Raw genomic sequence first — 21,649 nt, 5'->3', positions numbered from 1 at the left:
ACTTTTGGAAGACATCAGAGGGCTTCAAAGTTCAGCATCAATTTTCAAATTTTTCACAAAATTTTCAAAATCGGAATTTTTCAGGGACCAGTTAAGTTTTGAAGTGGATTTGAAGGACCTTCATATTAGAAATACCCCACAAATGACCCCATTAGAAAAACTGCACCCCTCAAAGTGTTCAAAATGACATTCAGTAAGTGTGTTAACCCTTTAGGTGTTTCACAGGAATAGCAGCAAAGTGAAGGAGAAAATTCAAAATCTTAATTTTTTACACTCGCATGTTCTTGTAGACCCAGATTTTGAATTTTTAGTGGTAATAGGTAATAGGAGAAAAAGCCCTCAAAATTTGTAACCCAATTTCTCACGAGTAAGGAAATACCTCATGTGTATATCAAGTGTTCGGCGGGTGCAGTAAGAGGGCTCAGAAGGGAAGGAGCGACGATGGGATTTTGGAGAGTGAATTTTTCTGAAATGGTTTTTGGGGGGCATGTCACATTTAGAAAGCCCCTATGGTGCCACAACAGCAGAAAACCCCACATGGCATACCATTTTGGAAACTACACCCCTCAAGGCACGTAACAAGGGGTCCAGTTAGCCTTAACACCCCACGGGTGTTTGACAACTTTTCGTTAAAATCGGAGGTGTAAATGAAGAAAATGTCCGTGTTTTCCCCCTAAATTTTACATTTTTACAAGGGGTAATAGGAGAAAATGACCCCCAAAATTTGTAACCTCATCTCTTCTGAGCATGAAAATACCCCATGTTAGGACGTAAAATGCTCTGCTGGCGAACTACAATGCTCAGAAGAGGAGGAGCGCCATAGAGCTTTTGGAAAGAGAATTTGTTTGGAATGGTAGTCAGGGGCCATGTGCGTTTACAAATCCCCCCGTGGTGCCAGAACAGTGGACCCCCCCCCCCCCACATGTGACCCCATTTTGGAAACTACACCCCTCACAGAATTTAATAAGGGGTGCAGCGAGTATTTACACCCCACTGGCGTTTGACAGATCTTTGGAACAGTGGGCTGTGCAAATGAAAAATTAAATTTTTCATTTTTACGGACCACTGTTCCAAAAATCTGTCAGACACCTGTGGGGCGTAAATTCTCACTGTACCCCTTATTACATTACATGAGGGGTGTAGTTTCCAAAATGGGGTCACATGTGTCGGGGGTCCATTGTTCTGGCACTATGGGGACTTTGTAAACACATGTGGCCTTCAATTCCGAACAAATTTTCTCTTCAAAATCCCAATGGCGCTCCTTCTCTTCTGAGCATTGTAGTGTGCCCGCAGAGCACTTTAAATTCACATATGGGGTATGTTCTTACTTAGAAGAGATGGGGTTACAAATTTTTTTTTTCCTATTTTCCCTTGTGAAAATGAAAAATTTTGGGTAACACCAGCATTTTAGTGAAAATTTTTTTTTATTTTCATTTTCTCATCCAACTTTAATGAAAATTTGTCAAACACCTGTGGGGTGTTCAGGCTCACTATACCCCTTGTCACGTTCCGTGAGGGGTGTAGTTTCCAAAATGGGGTCACATGTGGGTATTTATTTTTTTTGCGTTTGTCAGAACCGCTGTAAAATTAGCCACCCCTGTGCAAATCACCAATTTAGGCCTCAAAAGAACATGGTGCGCTCTCACTCCTGAGTCTTGTTGTGCACCCGCAGAGCATTTTACGCCCACATATGGGGTATTTCCGTACTCAGGAGAAATTGCGTTACAAATTTTTGGGGTCTTTTTTTTCCTTTTACCGCTTGTGAAAATAAAAAGTATGGGGCAACACCAGCATGTTAGTGTAAATTTTTTTATTTTTTTTACACTAAAAGGCTGGTGTAGCCCCCAACTTTTCTTTTTCACAAGCGGTAAAAGGAAAAAAAGACCCCCAAAATTTGTAGTGCAATACCCCATATGTGGCCCTAAACTGTTTCCTTGAAATAAGACGGCTCCGAAGTGAGAAAGCGCCATGCGCATTTGAGGACTAAATTAGGATAGGGGTGGACATAGGGGTATTCTACACCAGTGATTCCCAAACAGGGTGCCTCCAGCTGTTGCTAAACTCCCAGCATGCCTGGACAGTCAGTGGCTGTCCAGAAATGCTGGGAGTTTTTGTTTTGAAACAGCTGGAGGCTCCGTTTTGGAAACCCTGCCATACAAGACATTTAAAATTTTTATTGGGGGGGACACAGTGTATGGAGGTGTATATGTAGTGTTTTACTCTTTATAATGTGTTAGTGTAGTGTAGTGTTTTTAGGGTACTTGCGTACTGTCGGGTTACGGTGAGTTTCCCGCTAGGAGTTTGCGGTGCAGCCCAAACTTGAGGCAGGAAATTTACTGTAAACCTGTCCGTGTGAATGTACCCTGTACATTCAAATGGGGGGGGGGGGGGGGGCAAACTTCCGGTGTGCGTCCCCTGCGTCATTGCTATGCGCTGCGAGACGCAATGACATCACTCGTCATTGCGCCGTGCAGTGCATAGCAACGACGCATGGGACGCACACCGGAGGCCTGATGCAGCGCGGACCTGATCCCGGCAACGGGTAATTATACAACCCGGGATGGGGGAGGCAACGGGGCAGAGGCGCCGGCAATGGGCCGGCTGCCCCTTCTCTCCCCCTGGCCATCGGTGCCGCTGCCCCATTGCCGGCGCCGCTCCTCTCCCCCTGGCTATCGGCGCTGGCACCGATAGTCAGGGGGAGAGAACAGGCAGCGGCGCAGATAGCCAGCGGGAGAGAAGCGGCGGCAGCAGGGCTCTAGACCCCAGGAACGGCAGGGGGAGAGAAGCGGGCAGCGACGGCCTCCCTCCCCCTGCCTTTCCTGGGGGTGTATCGGGGTATACGCATGCACACACAGGCACCCTCATTTTACCAAGGATATTTGGGTAAAAAACTTTTTTTTTACCCAAATATCCTTGGTAAAATGAGGGTGCGTGTTATAGGCCGGTGCGTGGTATACCCCGATAAATACGGTAATTTACAAATCTGTTTAACTTTCTGGCACCAATCGATTAAAATAACATTAAGGTTTATGTTCACTAGGTACCAGTTAAATAGAAATATATATATATAATACACACACACACACACAGAAATAAATAAATATATAAAATTCCTGCCGCTGAACTTTTGAAATGGGAGATGTTTACTCCTTCTTGATTACAAATTTGGTTGGTCAGTAGGAAGAAGGAAGTATGAACACCGAGTCAGATGATACTGAACTGTGTTTTAGTTACCATGAAGCAGCCGTTCCCAACCTGGGGTACAGCAGCACACCAGGGATATGCATAAAAAAAAATCAATAATGGCGGTCTCTTAAATTTAAATTCAAGTCTGGCAAAATACCGACACCGCTATGTTAATGCCCCCAGCCACAGCTCTATTTTGCCAGATTTTACATGAATCTGCATTACAGCTGAAGGCGTACCCGAAAAGGTTGTGGGGCGGGTGACAGAGGTTCTTAGAGACGGCAACCCAATAAACCTCCCACCCCTCTAGGTCCTTGTTAGGTCAGTGTGTGGGGGGTCATGTAAGTGACGGGGGCAGTGTAATTGGGGGCATGTAAATAACTGGAGCAGTGTAATGGGGGGCATGTAGATGACGGGCGGAGTGTAAATGATGGGGGCATATTAATGACGGGGGGAGTAATATAGGTGACAGAGGCAGTGTGTGCGGAGCATGTAAATGACAGAGCCAGTATGTAGGGAGCATGTAAGTGACGAAGGCAGTGTGTGGGAGGCAGGTAAGTGACGGGGTCTGTGTGTGTGTCTGGGGGGCATGTGATGGGGCAGTATGTTGGGGGGATGTCAGTGATTGGACAGTGTGTGTGGGGGAGAAGGGGAATAGCGGGGGACAGTGTGTGTGTGGGAATTTTAGTGACTGGGTAGTGTGTTGGAAATTTTCAGTGAGGAGGGGCAACTGATACAATGTCATACTGCTCCCAGTCACTGACATGCAGGGGGGCAGTGAGAGTATAACTAATGGATGGAAATAAGAGCCATCTGTACTTCCTGGCAGTTTATTTTTTATTTATTTATTTTTTTAATAATATACGGTATTTGCAAGTTGCCCATTTATTCATGTTTGGATATGTCTGAATTGTGCTATAATCCTATTAATGCATGAATAAGATTTGATGAGAGTTTGCTATTTGAAGTTGTTGGCCACAACTTAGAATCTGCCAAAACATTTGACTCCTGGCACGGTATATTGGGTAGCTGTCCAAATTATTCATATGTGCAAGTTGCAGATAAAATTATACTTATTGTACACATTCTGTTCTTATAACACGGTTGGTACATTCGGTCTTGGTAATTGAATTGCATTGCATTGGCTTTTTCTTAGTCGCCTTGCCTTATTTAATTTGGCATATGAAAATCCACACCTTGTTCGTGTGCTTGAGCCAGTTGAAGAAAAAATGACCTTGTGACACAAGTTACAATTAAATAAACTAAGAAACATTGACACCGGCCAGAGAAAGGAGGAGATGCTATATTACAAGAACAGAGCAAGCTGATCATCTCTTTATACATCCCGTAAAAGCATGTACACGTGTCTTTTTTTCAACATGTAATGTCAGTTAAGGAAATATAATAAAATATCGTATTTATACATGTACGCAATGTAGTTTTGATGTCTACAGACATGATTGTTTGGGATACAGGTGAGCATAACTTTTGGACTGCTTTAAGTCGTTAAACCTAATAACCCAATACAAATGTATAACCCAAACAAACAATGTGGGGGGTGGGCAGGGGATTTTTTTTGTAATTTGAGAATGTATGTAGTTCTAGTATTACACAATGTATCAAAAACTTTAATAAAAACGATATGAATGGGAAAAAAAGAAATACAAAGAAACATGATAATGTAAGAAGACCCTTTTTCACTGAGTTCTGTCCTTTTAGATACGATGGAAGTACATGATTGTAGATGAAGGACATCGAATGAAGAATCACCACTGCAAGCTAACACAAGTCTTGAACACCCATTATGTGGCTCCAAGACGTATTCTTTTAACTGGCACTCCGCTTCAGAACAAACTACCTGAGCTTTGGGCCCTTCTGAATTTCCTTTTGCCCACGATCTTTAAAAGCTGCAGCACCTTTGAACAGTGGTTCAATGCTCCATTTGCCATGACAGGAGAGAGGGTAATGTGCTTCATTGGTAAATGGGACTAGAAACCTTATATAATATTGTGGAGTAGAAGCAAGCAAAACTAGACATGTCCTTAATACTTAAGCTTTTCTCAGAGGCCTTTTCAGCTTTTTATTTTGTACACTTTGCATAGATGTTTAACCTTTTTTAATAAGACTCACTGTTCTAAGTTGGCAGTCTACTAGCACTTTAGTTTAACCCCTTAAGACCACAGGTTTTTCCACTTTTATTTTTTCCTCATCACCTTCTAAAAATCAAATCTTTCAATTTTGCATCTACAGACTCATATGAGGGCTTATTTTTTGTGCAACCAATTGTACTTTGTAATGACCTCAATCATATCGCAACAAAATTTACAACAAATCCAGTAAAAAAAAACTTTTTTGGGGCCAAATTGGGGGAAAAAAAAGCCATTTTGTTACTTTTGGGGGCTTCCGATTCTACAAAGTGCACTTTTCAGTAAAAATGACACCATATATTTATTCTGTATCCATATGGTTACAATGATACCCAATTGTAACTACATGCACCAAAATTAGGATGTTTAAAATTGTCCTCTTCTGACCCCTGAGGGCTAATTTTTTTGCGCCGTGATCTGAAGTTTTTATCGGTACCATGATTGTTTTGTTTTGACTTTTTGATCACTTTTTATACATTTTTTTTAGGGTATACAAAGTGACCAAAAATACGCAATTTTGGACTTTGGATTTTTTTTTTTTTTTTTACGTGTACGCCATTGACCGCGTGGTTTAATTAACCTTATATTTTTATAGTTCGAACATTTGTGCACACAGCGATACCACATGTGTTTATTTTTATTATGTTTATATATTTTTTATATGGAACTTGGGAATGGGGGGTGATTTAAACTTTTAATAAGGAAGGAGTTAAAGGAAAACTGTCAGCTTTCTCCCCCTGCACTAACCAGCGGTACTGGCTGGTAGTGTGGGGGGACGCTGATCAGTTTGGTCCTTACCGTGCCCGCATCCGCCGCGCCGTTCGGCCGTAATCTTCTATTTTCGGAATATGCAAATGAGGTGCTAACTGGCACCTGCAGGGTTAACTGGCACTCTGATGTCAGTGTCGCAGGCCGCAGCGCTGCCCAGCTCATCAATATTCCTCCCCTCCCTCCGCCTCTCCCTCTTCTCCCCGCTCTGTAATGAAGAGAGCGGGGAGGAATATTGATTAGCTGGGAAACCCAGCCGGTGCCAGTTAGCACCTCATTTGTATATTCAAAAAATAGAGATTACGGCCGAATGGCGCGGCGGATCGGTAAGGACCAAACTAATCAGCATCCCCTGCACTACCAGCCAGTACCACTGGTTAGTGCGGGGGGAGAAAGCTGACAGTTTTCCTTTTAATGTGTGTGCGCGTGTGTTTTAAAAAAAAAATTTTCTTATATACTTTTAGTTATACTTTTATACTTTCCATGAAACCACATTGATCTGTGTGCTCTGCGCTCGATTGATAAAGCCTGGCCCTCCGGCTACCTCAGAAGTGGATCGCCCTCCACGATCGCACTGTGGGGGGGGGGGGGGGATCCACCCCACTGGACAATCTAAAGGCGATATAAAGGGTTAATAGTCCGCTCCAGTAATCGCCGCATGTCAGCTATTAACGCCGGCTCTCAGCTATAAGAATCAGCTTGGGGCCGGCCGGTATGACGCGGGCTCGAGTCGGCAGCCCAGTTAGCCAGTCGTTAACCAGTTAATAGCTCTGATTGCTGGGAGCCCTACTATCATCAAGAAAGGGAATGCTTCCTATTGCAGAAGTACTCCCATTATGACTCTCAATTGTATTTAATTACAGTACTTTGTTCCCTGTACAACCTGCTTTTGTGGATTAATATTTTATTTTACTAATATTTTATATGGTCATGCTACTAGGTGGATTTAAATGAAGAAGAAACTATACTGATTATCCGCCGTCTACATAAAGTGCTGCGTCCCTTCTTGTTGAGACGGTTGAAAAAAGAAGTGGAGTCACAGTTACCAGAAAAGGTTTGTCAGGACATCAGTTGTAAAGCCCTTTATGGATGAGCAATATCAGGAAGGAGCAATAATGGTTGAATGTCATCAGTTCCCATTCACAGCACAGAACTTCAAGTCACATGAGAGGAACATGCCCTGTCAGTGTTTGTTTGACAAAATCGGCTTCCTTATATCTTTTGTATTAGAGTTGGGTTACAGCTGTGTATTACAGCCTTGACGTGCTCTTGTACCCACAGGCACTAGTATTGTTAGCATGAAGACTGTGCTAGTTATAATGCGATAATTGCTTGTCCAGAAACAAAAATAACTTCCTACTCTCTTTCTTTTTGTGTGAATACTAGACTTATGGTTTCCATCTATTGGAAAATTTCTGCTATATTGATGTGTGCATTTTTCCTTTTTTTGGGATGTCCAGTTAATTAGATAGTCCACAGTATGAGGGCGGACATTGATTGTCTTCTGTTTTAAGACTCTTTTGTTAGTGGTTTTGTTTGAAGAATTTTGTCTTTTTTGTTATAGGTTGAATATGTAATTAAATGTGACATGTCAGCCCTCCAGAAGATTCTGTATCGCCATATGCAAGGAAAAGGTATTCTCCTTACTGACGGTTCAGAGAAAGATAAGAAGGTATGTACATGAGGGCTGTATGTGACATTGGGGATCAATATGTGTTTATTTTTTGTGTTTACGTTCTAACTTTCATAATCCACAGGTATAAGCTCAACACGATTGTAGGAAGAGGCAATCTATTCATTTTTCTAAAACGATGTATTAGTGCAAATAATAATTTTATTAACAAGCTCACCAGTGGACTGAAGTTTGAAAACATGTATTAAAATTTATTCTGGTATAAGGAGACCATGATTTGGGGGGGTAATATGAAAATATCACTGCATAGTGATTTTACTGAAGCCATCAATACAGTTTAGATTACCTCTAACTCAGCTGAGCTTGCATATTTTTTAATGTAAAGAAAAGATTAGAATGCTGGGATACTTGTGGCAGAAACTTTTCTGCTACACAAACTAAAGATTGTCACTATAAAATCCAGCATACCTACTTTCATCTTCTGACGGGAGAGAATGTTTCGCTTGAGGTACCTTTCTGGCACTATTTTATCACCAAGCACTTCATCTAAATATTGGAATCACACATGAAAACAGACAGTTTAATCCTTTTTTCTCGTTCGGCTCCATTGGGGGGACACAGAAACCGTGGGTATATCTTGTTGCCACTAAAAGGATGACACTAGGCCTTAATAAAAAAAAAAAAAGTCTACCCCTCCTGGCAGGATATACCCCACCCACTGACTCCAAGCTAATTAGTTTTAGCTTAGTGTCAGTAGGAGGCAGACACGGGCCTGGAGTTCTCCAGACCTGGTCTTTTTATTATTTTGTAGTGTTATTAGAGTTACTTTTTTCTCTCCTTTTTGTTATTTTTTCTAGGCTGGGGCGACAGGAGCATGGCACTGCCCGGTCCTCCACTTGCGAACAAAGTGCGCAGTCCATAAAGTATGCTCCCTGCTTGCCCCGCTTTTTGCAGCCTGGTATGAAGCAGGTGGCACCAGTCAGGTTGAAGACTTCAGAGGTGAGTATAACGGGACATCTTATGGGTAAGTATCCCTATTCCCTCTCCTCTATCCCCAACCCCCTCTCCTGGGGATTCCTTATCATTTTTTATTATTCTTTAATTTTACTTCTGGGGGAGGGAGCCTGATTGAGAGCCCAGTGTCCCCTCTTATACTTTATTCTGACTGCCGGCATTCTTTTCCGGCTCTCTGTTCAGCCGCGGCGTTTTATGCGCACGTGGCCCCTGCCGCTGCGCAATTTTTACTTCAGAGACCGCAGCCGGTCTTTGTATCATTCCGGCTGCACGTATGTCCGGAGCGGGGGCCGCAGCCGGCAGGCATATGAAAATTTAGTCCGGGTCTTCAGCCCTGCTTCTCGGCCCCCTATTTTCGCACGTCATGCGCCTATCCAATCACAGGCACAGGTCTCCTCCCTCTGGGTCCCTCTACCTATGGGAGGCTTTGCACTCCTGGGGGGAGGCTGATCCCTCACGGTCACGTGGTTCTCGAGCGCTGCAGACACTGTCCAGCTGCTCTCCTCAGGGATTCTGTTCTACCAGCTGCTGTTTTTTACGCTCTGTTGCTGCATCCTGCTCCTGCGCACTCCTGCACGCTGCTCCTGCGCACTGCTACTGCTGCTCCTCCTGCGCTCTGCTGCTGCTCCTCCTGCGCTCTGCTGCTGCTCCTCCTGCGCTCTGCTGCTGCTCCTCCTGCGCTCTGCTGCTGCTCCTCCTGCGCTCTGCTGCTGCTCCTCCTGCGCTCTGCTGCTGCTCCTCCTGCGCTCTGCTGCTGCTCCTCCTGCGCTCTGCTGCTGCTCCTCCTGCGCTCTGCTGCTGCTCCTCCTGCGCTCTGCTGCTGATCCTCCTGCGCTCTGCTGCTGCTCCTCCTGCGCTCTGCTGCTGCTCCTCCTGCGCTCTGCTGCTGCTCCTCCTGCGCGCTGCTGCTGCTCCTCCTGCGCGCTGCTGCTGCTCCTCCTGCGCGCTGCTGCTGCTCCTCCTGCGCGCTGCTGCTGCTCCTCCTGCGCGCTGCTGCTGCTCCTCCTGCGCGCTGCTGCTGCTCCTCCTGCGCGCTGCTGCTGCTCCTCCTGCGCGCTGCTGCTGCTCCTCCTGCGCGCTGCTGCTCCTCCTCCTGCGCGCTGCTGCTCCTCCTCCTGCGCGCTGCTGCTCCTCCTCCTGCGCGCTGCTGCTCCTCCTCCTGCGCGCTGCTGCTCCTGCTTCTCCTCCTCCTGCGCACTGCTGCTGCAGCTTCTGGAACAAGGGTTCTCCTTCTCGTCAGGGACCTCCACCTCTGCAAGGGACCTACACCACTGCAAGGGACCCCCCCTGCACTGCTGCTCTGCTGCTTCAGGACACAGGAACCTGGGTGAGCTTTTTCCTTTTTTTTTTCTCTGGGTTGGCTGACTTATCTGTTCTTTCCATGTCCGACCCCAGCTCCAAACCACCTCCCAGATGGGCAGTCGCCACCTTGGTCACTTACTATGCTTGCACGGGCTGTAAAACTACATTGCCAGGTGGTTCAGCTGAGTCCACCTGTTCTGCCTGCTCTGCTTATCCTATATACATCCCTATTTTTCTGGCATACCAATGTTTTCTGCTGTTTGCCGTTCTGGCAGGTCATTTTCAGTTTGTGGCCCTGCCCTTCAGGCTGGCCATAGCCCCCAGGGTCTTTGGCAGCGGCGATCACCATTCTCCGCTCTCTGGGGGTGTCGGTGCTTCCTTATCTGGATGACCTGTTGATCAAAGCTCCGTCCTTTGCCCAAAATCAGGAGAGTCTCCATATCACTCTTCAGACCCTGACCAGTTTCAGGTGGTTGATCAACCGGGAGAAATCCAACCTTTCTCCCTCCCAGTCTCTGGTTTTCCTGGGGCTACGATTTGACACCGAAAAGGCTTGGGTTCTACTTCCACCGAACAAGCAGAGTGCTCTTCTATCCAGAATCCGCCTATTGCTTCTCCCGGGGTCTGTGTCCATCTGTTCGTGCATAGAGTTGTTGGGCTGTATGGTGGCGGCCATGGAAGCCATTCCCTTTGCTCAGTTCCGGTGCCACCCTCTTCAGTGGGCCATCCTGCCTCCGTGGGACAAGTCTCTTCGATCCCTCCACCGCCGGATTCGTCTGCCCCCCCCCCCCCCCCCCCCCCCCCAACGACCGATGCAAGCCTTCTCGAGGGGTTTCAGGACCGGACGGTTCAGGGCTGCTGGTCTGAGGGCTCGCGGTTTCTCTCTCTGGGTCATTCGCACCATGCTTCCGGTGCGTAAACCGTTTTCTGCCAGGATTTATCACAGGATCTGGCGTGCCTATTTTGGTGCAAGGCTCGTTCCCTGTCTCCCGTTGTTTTTTCTTTGCCTAACCTGCTTTCCTTTCTGCAGTTGGGTCTGGAAACATGTTTGGAACTTGGTTCCATTCTTTTTCAGCGCCCTTTGGCTTGTGGTCCACATGTTCGCACCTTCCTTCAGGGTGTGGCATGCGAGACTCCTCCTTATAGGTCTCGCACTCCTCCCTGGGATCTGAATTTGGTTCTCAGCACTTAGCAAGTCACCCCATTTGAACCCCTTTGAGAGATCTCTCTCCGCTTCCTTTCTTGGAAGGTGTCCTTTCTCATTGCCATGACTTCCATCCGGCAGGGTGTTTGAATTGGCGGCTCTATCCTGCCGACCCTCACCCCCTCTTTCTGGTCCTCCACCAGGACAAGGCTGTGCTTCGGCCGATACCTTCTTTTCTGCCGAAGGTGGTCTCCCCTTTTCATCTGAACGAGGATATTGTCCTTCCCTCTTTCTGCCCAGCTCTGTCTCACCCTAAAGAGCGCTCTCTCCACAACTTGGACATGGTCAGAGCTCTGCGTGTTTATCTCTCGGCCACCTCTTCCTTTCAGCACTCTGATCCGCTTTTCGTCATTCCGGAAGGTCGGCGCAAGGGGCTTCCAGCTTCTAAGGCTGCTATGTCCCGGTGGATCCGGTCTGCCATATCAGAGGCCTATCTTTCTAAGGGGAAGGTTCCCCCTTTCTGGGTTACGGCTCACTCCACCGCTCTGTTGGGGCCTCTTGGGCGGTATTCAACAGAGCTTCGGCCCTGCAGGTGTGTAAGGCGGCCTCTTGGTCATCCGTGCACACGTTTTCCAAGTTTTACCAAGTGCACACTTCTGCTGATGCCAGTTTTGGTCGTAAAGTGTTGGAGGCGGCTGTGACGTTGCCCTCCGCCTGATTCTCTGGCTGGGTTCTGTTTCCCACCCCTGGGACTGCTTTGTTACGTCCCACGGTTCCTGTGTCCCCCAGTGGAGCAGAACATAAAAAGGCGATTTATTTTTATTCATAATGTAAAATCTCTTTCTCGGAGGATCCATTGGGGGACACGGCACCCACCCATTATTTATTAGTTTGTTGCCCTAAGAGTCATTTACCCATGGTCTTCTGTGTCCTCCAATGATTACAATTTCATGATAAAGCTCTTCAATAAAACTTGTCCTTTATTGGGTAAACAATGTTACAACTCCAAAACAAGCTCAAAGCGAGTTTCCCATGTATGCCCCAACACGTTTTGGGAGCATGCGCACTTTGTCAAGGATACTTACTGCTAGCACACCTTGGATAATATATCCTTCAACACCAGATGAAGGTTTAACTCTTGCTTATCCCTTAATATGCAAAGTGCTGGTTAAAATGCTATAATTGTACATATCCAAACCATACAAAATGTATAAAAGGGAGATAATGCATAAAGTACCCTTAAAAACTGAATCTGCACTGAAAACCAAATAGTTAAATAATTAGTTAGACACCCCTATCTATTAATAGTCAAATAGAAGCTCTTTTCTTACATCTAACCCTTGCGGTTCTGTAGTCCCTTAAGTGAATTGCCAAACTGCTTCTCTGTTTAGCACATTGTGTTTAAGATCTCCTCTTCCTTTTTAATGCCATATATTCTAAAATAATCGATTTTACATTTTATGATGATTAATGAAGTGCATGGAAGCACTAGATTTGTTTCTGCTAATATTTTTGCTCATAATGTCATTAAGGTGCTCTAGTGTCCCCATTTTCAACTTCCTTTTTGGTTCAACGCACATTTTTTTTGTTACAGGATTCACACTCTATGATGTAAACTATATTGCTAGTATTACAATTAACACAACCAATGGTGATTACACTTTCTGTAATTGCTATCTAGAGTCACAGACATTTATGCTGATGATGGGGAAACTATGAGTGTCACAGTTATTTGTTAGAATTAATGCATTCTGTGTATTTCTATGTAGAGTAGTTGCGCACTGCAGTAAAGTCTTTGCATCTTGGTCTGTATTGTGGTTTATAGTTTATTACAAAATGTGTTGGTAATTAATGACTACAATGATTGATATGGTGTTGAAATGATTGTTTTGTGTATTATTCTAAAGGGAAAAGGTGGCGCCAAGACTCTAATGAATACCATCATGCAACTACGAAAGATTTGTAACCACCCTTTCATATTCCAGCATATTGAGGCAAGTCCTGCTACTCTAATCATTAACGTATACTGTATATTTGTCAGCCGTATATAATAAAAAATGTCATCGTCATGCAAGGACAACAGGAATTGGTGGGAGAACTCTTGTGGCAACAACAGATTACTGACAACAGCATTGTGGGAACATAAATTTGGTGCTTTTTTATTTTAGGGATGTGAAAACCCTTTTCATATATGTAGTGTAAATGGTCAGAGTTCTGAATATTCTGTATCTCTGGCACACCCTAAATTGTTGCGTTTGAAAATGCTATCTGCTCATGGCTTCTGTTACACTACATTACATTTTGACTTTCTATTAAAGAAACAGCCTGTGAGGGTAAGTAAACTACCTTAGTGGTGCCAGGGGAGGAGCCTAGACTTCTTAGATATTGGATATTAATCCATAAGCGTTGATAGACCATTGTTTGTTTTGTTTTATTCAAACATAGTACCTCTGGGCCCAAAAAAAAATATTGCAGTCTGAACCCCTTTGCAACCTTCCCACACAAAAACACAGCGGTATGCTAGTCCGCATAGCAGCAATACATTTATGGTTCCCCTTTCCTGTGTGAAAACAGGGTTCCTGCTTTGGAGGGTGACCAGTGATGGTAGTAAGGAACAACGTCTGTTCCTTATGCAGCCATCAAGATTTGCTTATTAGGTCCAGGTGACTACAAGTTGTTGGGGGAGTTTAGATTTGGCAATATTTGTACACGTTTAAAAGCAGGAACATTGAGGTGAAGGAGTTCCTTCAGCACAGGGGAGTTTAAGGGAATATGTCATCAATAATTTACCTATTGTTTAAATCAAGTTTTTATGTTCACCCAAAAAAAAAAATTTTTTAACTTTCCATTTTACTGTCTATATTTTATCACATCGCTGACCTCACGCCGCCTATTGGATATGGTGGTGACAGAGAGCAACGGCACAGGGCAGCGGCGCAATGACTGGCTGGGGCAGCGGGGACATGTCATTCAGCGGGGCACATTAAACTGCTGTACGGTGGCAGCTGAAACAGTCAGTGCTGCTGGGTTGCCGTTTTTGCGATGTCCCCAACACACTGTATAAGACACTTTAGCTGTTAAAATTTCCTAACCTTGATATGTTTTTAATGTGATTGAAAAAACGGCCACTAGGTTACCCTGTTTTGTTCCCTTCCACAAGTCAAACAGTTAGTTTGGTCTCTGGCCTGGCAGGAGACCAAACTCAGGAAGTGCGTGCGAGGCATGGTGAGGCACAGCTCTCGCAGGCTTCAGTGACGTTGCGCCTGCTGAGGAACACCCACTTTCTCCTGCCGGGAGATCACACAATGTAAGCAAGGGGAAAGCTATGATACAGAGCTTTTTACTTTAAGAGCAGGAGGGGTGTTGCCTGTGTCCATGGGGCTTGTTATAAAGCAAGGCAAGAGGAAGGCAACTGCTCAGGCAAGTTGTATGCCTCCATAATAATGTATAAAAAAAATGTAAAGTGTTGTCATAAAACAGAAACAGATTTAGAAAAAAAATATTTTTTGTAACTGTCTCTAAAAAGTAAACACAAATCTAGGTGTTACTTTACCTTTTAAAGGGGTACTCCGGTGGAAAACAATTTTTTTTTAAATCAACTTGTGCCAGGAAGTTACAGAATTGTAAATTTCTTTGATTTAAAAATCTTAATCCTTTCAGTACTTATCAGCTGCTTAATGCTCCACAGGAAGTTCTTTTCTTTTTTAGATTTCTTGTCAGTCTGACCACAGTGCTCTCTGCTGACACCTCTGTCCATGTTAGGAACTGTCATGGACATGGATGTCAGCAGAGAGCACTGTTGTAAGACAGAAAAGAAATTAAAAAAGAAAAGAACTTCCTGTGGAGCATACAGCACCTGATAAGTACTGGAACGATTAAGATTTTTAAATATAAGTAATTTACAAATCTGGTTAACTTTCTGGCACCAGTTGATTTTAAAAAAAATTATAATTTGTACCCCTTTTAATTTGCACATGTAACTAAAGTCCTCTAATCCTGGTGCCATCATCTGTGCCTAAAATAATTCAGTCTTCAAAACTACAGCCAATCCATGGGCTTATAGTTATGGCCTTACTTGGCTGGTAATGCCCTATTGGCTATTTAGTCAAACACTTGTAGTAAAAACTGGAGAGGAGGGCACAACACAGAGCTATAAGAAAATATGATGCAAAATTGTTATTTTATCATGTCTACTTTAAAACCTTAACCTATGGCACTATTATAGGGAGTGGCCTTGGGAGCAAGCTCTGATGCTGGCTATTTAATTTTCTAAATTTTGCACCCAATGCTAACAGTGGCATGTAGACAGTTGCATTACACATCAGTGATGGTTCAGGGGTCCTGCTAACTCCCCTGCAACTCAGTGGCTTGCAGGTGATGGCTGTTATTGCCGCCCGAGGCCATCTCTAGGCTGTCGTGGCTGCCATGACAGATCTACTGTTACCGACTGCCATAGTTTAATAGGGGATTAAATTACGCGATCATTGTAGCACCTTACTAAGACTCAGTTGGATTAAAGGCTGTATATTGTTTGTGAAAATTCAGAGTGCACCTATAACTGCATTCTAAATATAATTTGTTTGTTTTTACAGGAATCCTTTGCTGAACATCTGGGATATGCTAATGGGATCATCAATGGGTAATTTGGCTTTATAATTGAATTTAACCCCTTAAGGACCAAGCTAATTAAGCCTGTACACCCCTCAAAGACCAGGCCTGTTTTTTTCAAATCTGGGATGTATGTCTTTATTTGAGAATAACTTTGGTAATGTTTTGTCAATGAAAACAATTCTGACATTGTTTTTTTGTCACAAGTTGTACTACATGAAAATAGTAAAAGTTAATCGATATCAATTGTATTTTTTTTATTTACAACGCAAGAAACCGTGAAGACGATTTTTTGTTATTTTGACGTTAATAGGTGGCATATATTTATACATAAGGTTTATTTTTTTTATCAAAAATTATAATTTCATATGTCAACTTTATTTTCTCAACTTTTTTTAAATTATTATTCACATTTTAGATGTATTAGAGGCCTAACAAATTTACTTGACATTTTGAAAATTTGAAAAGTACATCTTATTTTTATGTGCTAAGCAAGGTTTGCAGCAACTGAGAAGTAGTAGAACATGGGAAACCCCCCCCCAAGCCCCTCCACCCGAATGACACAATTTTAAAAACTAGACCCCTCAAGGTATTCGCTAGGTGGTACAGTGAGTATTTTAATACCATAGTTTTTTGGCAGGAATTATTACAAAGTCAGTGTTAAAAAATCGAAACTAGCTTTTTTTCACAAATGCATCATTTGGGGGGCATATTTTTTGTACATCACTTCTGATATTGAAAGAAATGCACCCTATAGTTTATTTAGCTGCTTGTCCCATGTTTGGAAATACCCCCGCTTAGGCCATATATGGTTCTTTGGCCGCGTGGTAGGACTCAGAAGGAGAGGAGCGCCATTTGGCTTTCAGGGCAGAACAGTACCCCCACAAGTGACCCCATTTATATACCGCACCCCTACAAGTTATTGGCTGGACCAGGGACCTCTCTGATTGGTCCTTGGTCGGCTAGCAGTAAATATGGCAAATATATGGCAAATATATCCATCACTGCTGCGGCTGGGTAGCTCAGTGTGTCCACTCATGACTGCCGGCGGGAAATACGCCGCTATGAGTGGACACACAAAGCTACCCAGCCGCAGCAGGGAGCTTATTGCCGTGACTGCTGCATAATGTGTAGGATCACATGGTGGACATACACAGCATATTACATGCTGCGGATGTCCACCAATGCGACCCTACAAATTATGCTTTTTTTTTTTTTTTTTTTTTTTTTTTTTTTTATTAGATTCATTTAATGTATTTTTAATCTTTTTATTTTATTTTTTTTACACTTTTATTACATTTTTATTTATTTTTACACTTTTATTTTATTTATTTATTCATTTTTACACTTTTTAATGCTTTGGAATACTTAGTATTCCAAAGCATTGCAGTTATATGCTGCCTGCCAGTTTTCACTAGCAGGCAGCATATTAGGATGTGCCTCTGGCACGTCCTTTCAGGCAATACCCAGGGCAGACCTGGGGGTCTTTGTAGGACCCCCGGCTGCCCAGGTATGCAGCAGCACCCCGCGATGCTCCAGGTTGCTGCAGGAGAGACAGAGGGAGCCCCCTCCCTCTGTCAGAACTCCTTACAGCGCGCGGACACTTCTGACCGCGGCTGTAAGGGTAAAACTGTCGGGAGTGAAGTGAACTTCACTCCCGGCAGTGCGGCAGGTCCTGGCCAGCGACGTATTACACACAGGGTTAAAACTGCCGGGACCGAAGTTTACTTCGGTCCCGGCAGTGCAGCAGGGTCCCGGCTGTGTGATACACCCGAGTCCCTGCCGCGATCTCTTGGGTTCACTGGGCAGCATCCATGAGAATAATGGACGAGTATAGACGTCCAGGTGCCGGAACGCCCGCCAACCTGGACGTCTATATTCGTCCATGGTCGTTATCGGGTTAAAGGGAATCTGTCAGCTGCAATACACATTTCAAACTACTGACACTGTTGGATGTTAGGACAATGTGAAAATGGTACCTAGTGGTACATCTGTCTGTGCCACAATTGCATAGCATTTTTTATTTTATTTGCTGATGCCAAATGTCAAATAGGCGTTCCCAAGCCCCTGAAGTGCTAAGAGCTGGGATGCATCCTCTTATGCCTGTTCCTTCTTGATTGACAGTAAAGACTCAGAGGTCCGGACCCAATTGACTGTCAATCAAACAGGGGTGGGAGGGGGAACAAGGAGGCGTTTTAGTCCTCAGCACTTCACTGGCTTGAGAATGCCTTTTTGGTGCTTGGCACCAGAAAATAAAAGCATTTTTCTTTGTTTATAGAAGCAAAGACAGATATATGAAAGGTACAATTTGTCTCCTTGTCCTATTTAGCAGTATCAGCAGTTTAGAATGGGAATTGCAGCTGACAGATTCCCTAACAATAGCAATATAATTTGACTTCTGTTTTGCTTTTGTGACAAGCCACATAACTTTGATTTTAGTAACAGTATACTTTACTGGTATAGATTAAATTAACTGTAAATCACATATTCATTATTGAAATTCTTCTGTCAGGCCTGATCTTTACAGAACTTCAGGAAAGTTTGAGCTACTTGATCGAATACTACCAAAGCTTCGAGCCACAAATCACAGGGTTCTGCTTTTCTGTCAGATGACTTCACTCATGACCATTATGGAAGACTACTTTGCTTTCCGAAACTTCCTTTACCTTCGACTCGATGGTTTGTATCTATGCTTATTCCATTTTTCATATAATCAGTTACATTTTTACAGCTGTTAACGGAGTTTACTTTTTTTTTTAATGTAAGTGCTCAACAGTATATTATTCTTAAAGGGTACTCTAGGAAACGGAACTTATTAGACACTTATATAAGTTGCGTCTGATCACGTGGAGATCCGACTGCTGGGGTCCCCTGCAATCTACTTTACAGGGCCCGTGCTACTTACCTATCCTGCACTCCGGTCATGGGCAAATAACAGCCCACTCAGCCAATCAACGCCCGCAGCAATGTTCCCCCTAAGTTGGTGATTGGCTGAGTGGGCCATCATTTGCCCACTTCCAGGAAGGTGGGGTCAGGAGCATGCCACAAAGGGGTAAGTAGGACAGGCCCTCTACAGAAGATCCCAGGGGGGCCCATTTCTAGGTCCCCCTGAGATCTGACACTTATCCCCCATCCTGTGGAAAAGTGACTAAGTTCAGTTTCCCAGAGTACCCCTTTAAGGCATGCGTGTGTGTTGATTTTACTAAAATTTGTAAATGTTTCTTATGTAGATGGTAGGTTGAAACTAAAATATATGATTATGCTTCAGAATCCAACTGACAATATCTAATTTTCTATGTTGCTCTTCATTGTGGAACAACTATACTTATGGGTATATGCTCTTGCCACTAGGAGGCGCTGACACTGGGGAAAAAAAAAAAAAAAAGTCTGCTCCTCCCTGGCAGGATATACCCGCCTACTGGAAGTGAGGTAATCAGTTTTAGCTAGTGTCACTAGGAGGCAAGACACAAGTCTGGAAGCGCCCCAGACCTGGTCTTTTTTTTTAAATTATTTTCTAGTAAGGGCTGTTTAGTTAGGTTTTTAATCTCCCTTTTGTTTTCCCTTGTTCAGGTGGGGGTTCAGGAGCATGGCGCTTACCTGTTCCCCCATATGCGACAAAGGAGCACGGAACATAAGAGTATGGGCCGTCAACCCCTTATCGCCAATGGCCAGCGCCTGGAGGTTGTACCCTGGGTCCGGGTCCCCCACTGCCCCTGCTTGCCCCACTGCCTTAGCCTGGTATGATGCAGCGTGGCCATAAGCTGGTTGAAGACTTCAGGGTGAGCATAAGAAGATGGAGCTGTGGGTGAGTATGTACTACAACCCCCCTCTCCCTCCCTCTTCTCATCGAGGGGTCGTCTTTCTCTCATGTGCCCAGCTCCTCAGCTGCTATTACACGCGGCTGTGCTGGGCTGGACTCCTCATGGCCTCTGGCGCCATTCTGGTGGGGACAGTCCGGTGAACCCTCCCTCCCCCCTCTTCGGGCCATGCATTTCTAACCCACATGTATTGCGTCCAGGCACAGTACCCTGGCCACGTTATCTTCACCACTGGCCGGAGACTCTATGCTGCTGCCCCAGTTTCAGTCTCTGGGGCAGCGGGTAGCGGGTCTTTGGTCCCGCGTGGCCGTCCGCTTCCCCAGTGGGGGAGTTATCTGCCCGCTTACTACCTTGTGCGGCCAGGCGCAGTGTCCTTCCTTGCCATGTCTTTTATTAGGCTGACTGCAGACCTACAGCTGCAGGCAGCAGGTCTCCGGTCCCAGGCTAACTCCTATCATTGCAGCCAGTCGCAGTGTCCTGGCCACGTTCTTTATGCGCTGACCGGAGACCTACAGTTGAAGGCAGCGGGTCTCCGGTTCTATGTGGCCAGCCGCCCCGGCACACCAGCCTGCTTACTACTCACCATGCGGCTGGGCGCTTCTCCAGTGGGAGAGGAACCGGCCGTGTCTTTCAGCCAGTTCCCCAGCCCTCTTGCTGTAATGGCGGCAGATCGTTCATGCTGCCAGGTGCCGCATCTTACCAAAAGTTCCCACAACTTCTCCTAGTCTTAGGCCGTCTCCGGGGTTGGTGTTCTTCTAGCGCGCCCTTCCTTCCCACCGGGCTGCGCTGTCTGTGAAAAAATTCACCACTGGTCACTCAGACCATTTGGTGGTGTTTGGCGCCCTCTTGTGGCCATCAATTGTATTGCGCCCTGGATTTTTCATTGCTTCTTGAGCTCCCCCTTGTTGCAACCAAGCGCTATTACACGTGGCGGGTTACTGCCAGGGATTTCTCGATCCCTCAGAAACTGTTGGGGATATATTCAGTGTCTACCACGCTATGTCATGCCCGTCGTGCCCATGGCCGAATTCCAGTCCCTCCTTACTGAGGCAAGACACTGGTCGGGTGCCCTTGCAAGAGTTTTTTTTTTTTTGTTGTATTCCTGGCGGACGCTTAGGACACTCTGCCAGGTCCACCGGTCACCCACCATGGGGGTGTTCTGGCGTGTCATACAATATGATTCCCTCCTCCACAGGCTGCCGCATCCGTGGCTAGGGCTCTGGATCCTCCCGTCTAGTGTGAGGTCTCCGTGGAAGTATCCCTGCGTTGGCATGGATTGGTCCTAACGTCAATAGGCCGGACCGTAGTCTCGCCTGTCACTCATCTTAGCTGCTGCGGCAGGCACTCCGGACACCTTGCATCAGCAGTGGGGTACCGAAGAAGTGACCCGTTGTCTCCTATCGACTTATACCAGTAAGCCAGACAGTGATCTGTGTGGTTTCCTCCACCGCCTTCCACTCATCACATAGCTGATGTATCTGCAGCTGGAGTTCTGGTACCCCTCTGCTTTGTGTGGTGTCCGAAGGAGTGACCCGTTGGATACTATGGACCCATACCAGTAAGCCAGACAGTGGTCTATATCCTAGTATGCTGTGGCGTGTCTTCTTTTCTAGGTCAGCCCTTCTGGTTCTTTGGGCCTTAGGGATGTTTGTTGTTTTGGGCAGGTTAGCTCTCCTGCCCCGACTTCTCCGCGGTCCCATTTGTGGGGCGGTCTTTCTGTACCGCATTTCTTCTTGTCTAGACGTAGAAGTTTGTCACCGGAGCCTTTTGCGGACGTTGTACGTCTTCCAGGCGACTCGGGAACCTCCGTTTGCCGTTTTGTACGTGCCGGTGTTCTAGGATGCCACTTTTCAGGGCATTCCGCTCCCTTTTTGGCCTTATTCCTTCCGTCTCCTCCTTCGTGGGCCAATGTACTCCTGGGGCGGCGGGCGTTCTGGTCATTTGAATTACTCTACTCAAGCTTCTTTTGCCTCCCAGGTGCTCGCAGTGGGCCCCTGGGATGGAGTTTTTTTGGTCTGCAGCTGTTCTG

At 45.3% G+C, this 21,649-nt stretch overlaps 1 protein-coding gene across 5 annotated transcripts in view; it reads left to right on the top strand.

The window, feature by feature from the left end:
• The window catches only part of SMARCA2 (SWI/SNF related, matrix associated, actin dependent regulator of chromatin, subfamily a, member 2), a 272,034-nt gene that overhangs the window by 161,546 nt on the left and 88,839 nt on the right, over positions 1 to 21,649 (top strand). For all 5 annotated transcript variants that reach the window (XM_056522637.1, XM_056522643.1, XM_056522627.1 and 2 more), the window contains exons 19-24: positions 4,906 to 5,148; positions 7,042 to 7,155; positions 7,666 to 7,773; positions 13,102 to 13,188; positions 15,787 to 15,833; positions 18,315 to 18,481. In XM_056522637.1, the coding sequence (XP_056378612.1) occupies positions 4,906 to 5,148; positions 7,042 to 7,155; positions 7,666 to 7,773; positions 13,102 to 13,188; positions 15,787 to 15,833; positions 18,315 to 18,481 (766 nt within the window). The remainder of the gene's footprint in view (positions 1 to 4,905; positions 5,149 to 7,041; positions 7,156 to 7,665; positions 7,774 to 13,101; positions 13,189 to 15,786; positions 15,834 to 18,314; positions 18,482 to 21,649) is intronic.

This window comes from Hyla sarda, chromosome 1 (genome assembly GCF_029499605.1).
Source record: "Hyla sarda isolate aHylSar1 chromosome 1, aHylSar1.hap1, whole genome shotgun sequence".
Taxonomy (NCBI): Eukaryota; Metazoa; Chordata; class Amphibia; order Anura; family Hylidae; genus Hyla; species Hyla sarda.
This window is presented reverse-complemented; position numbering and strand designations above follow the sequence as displayed.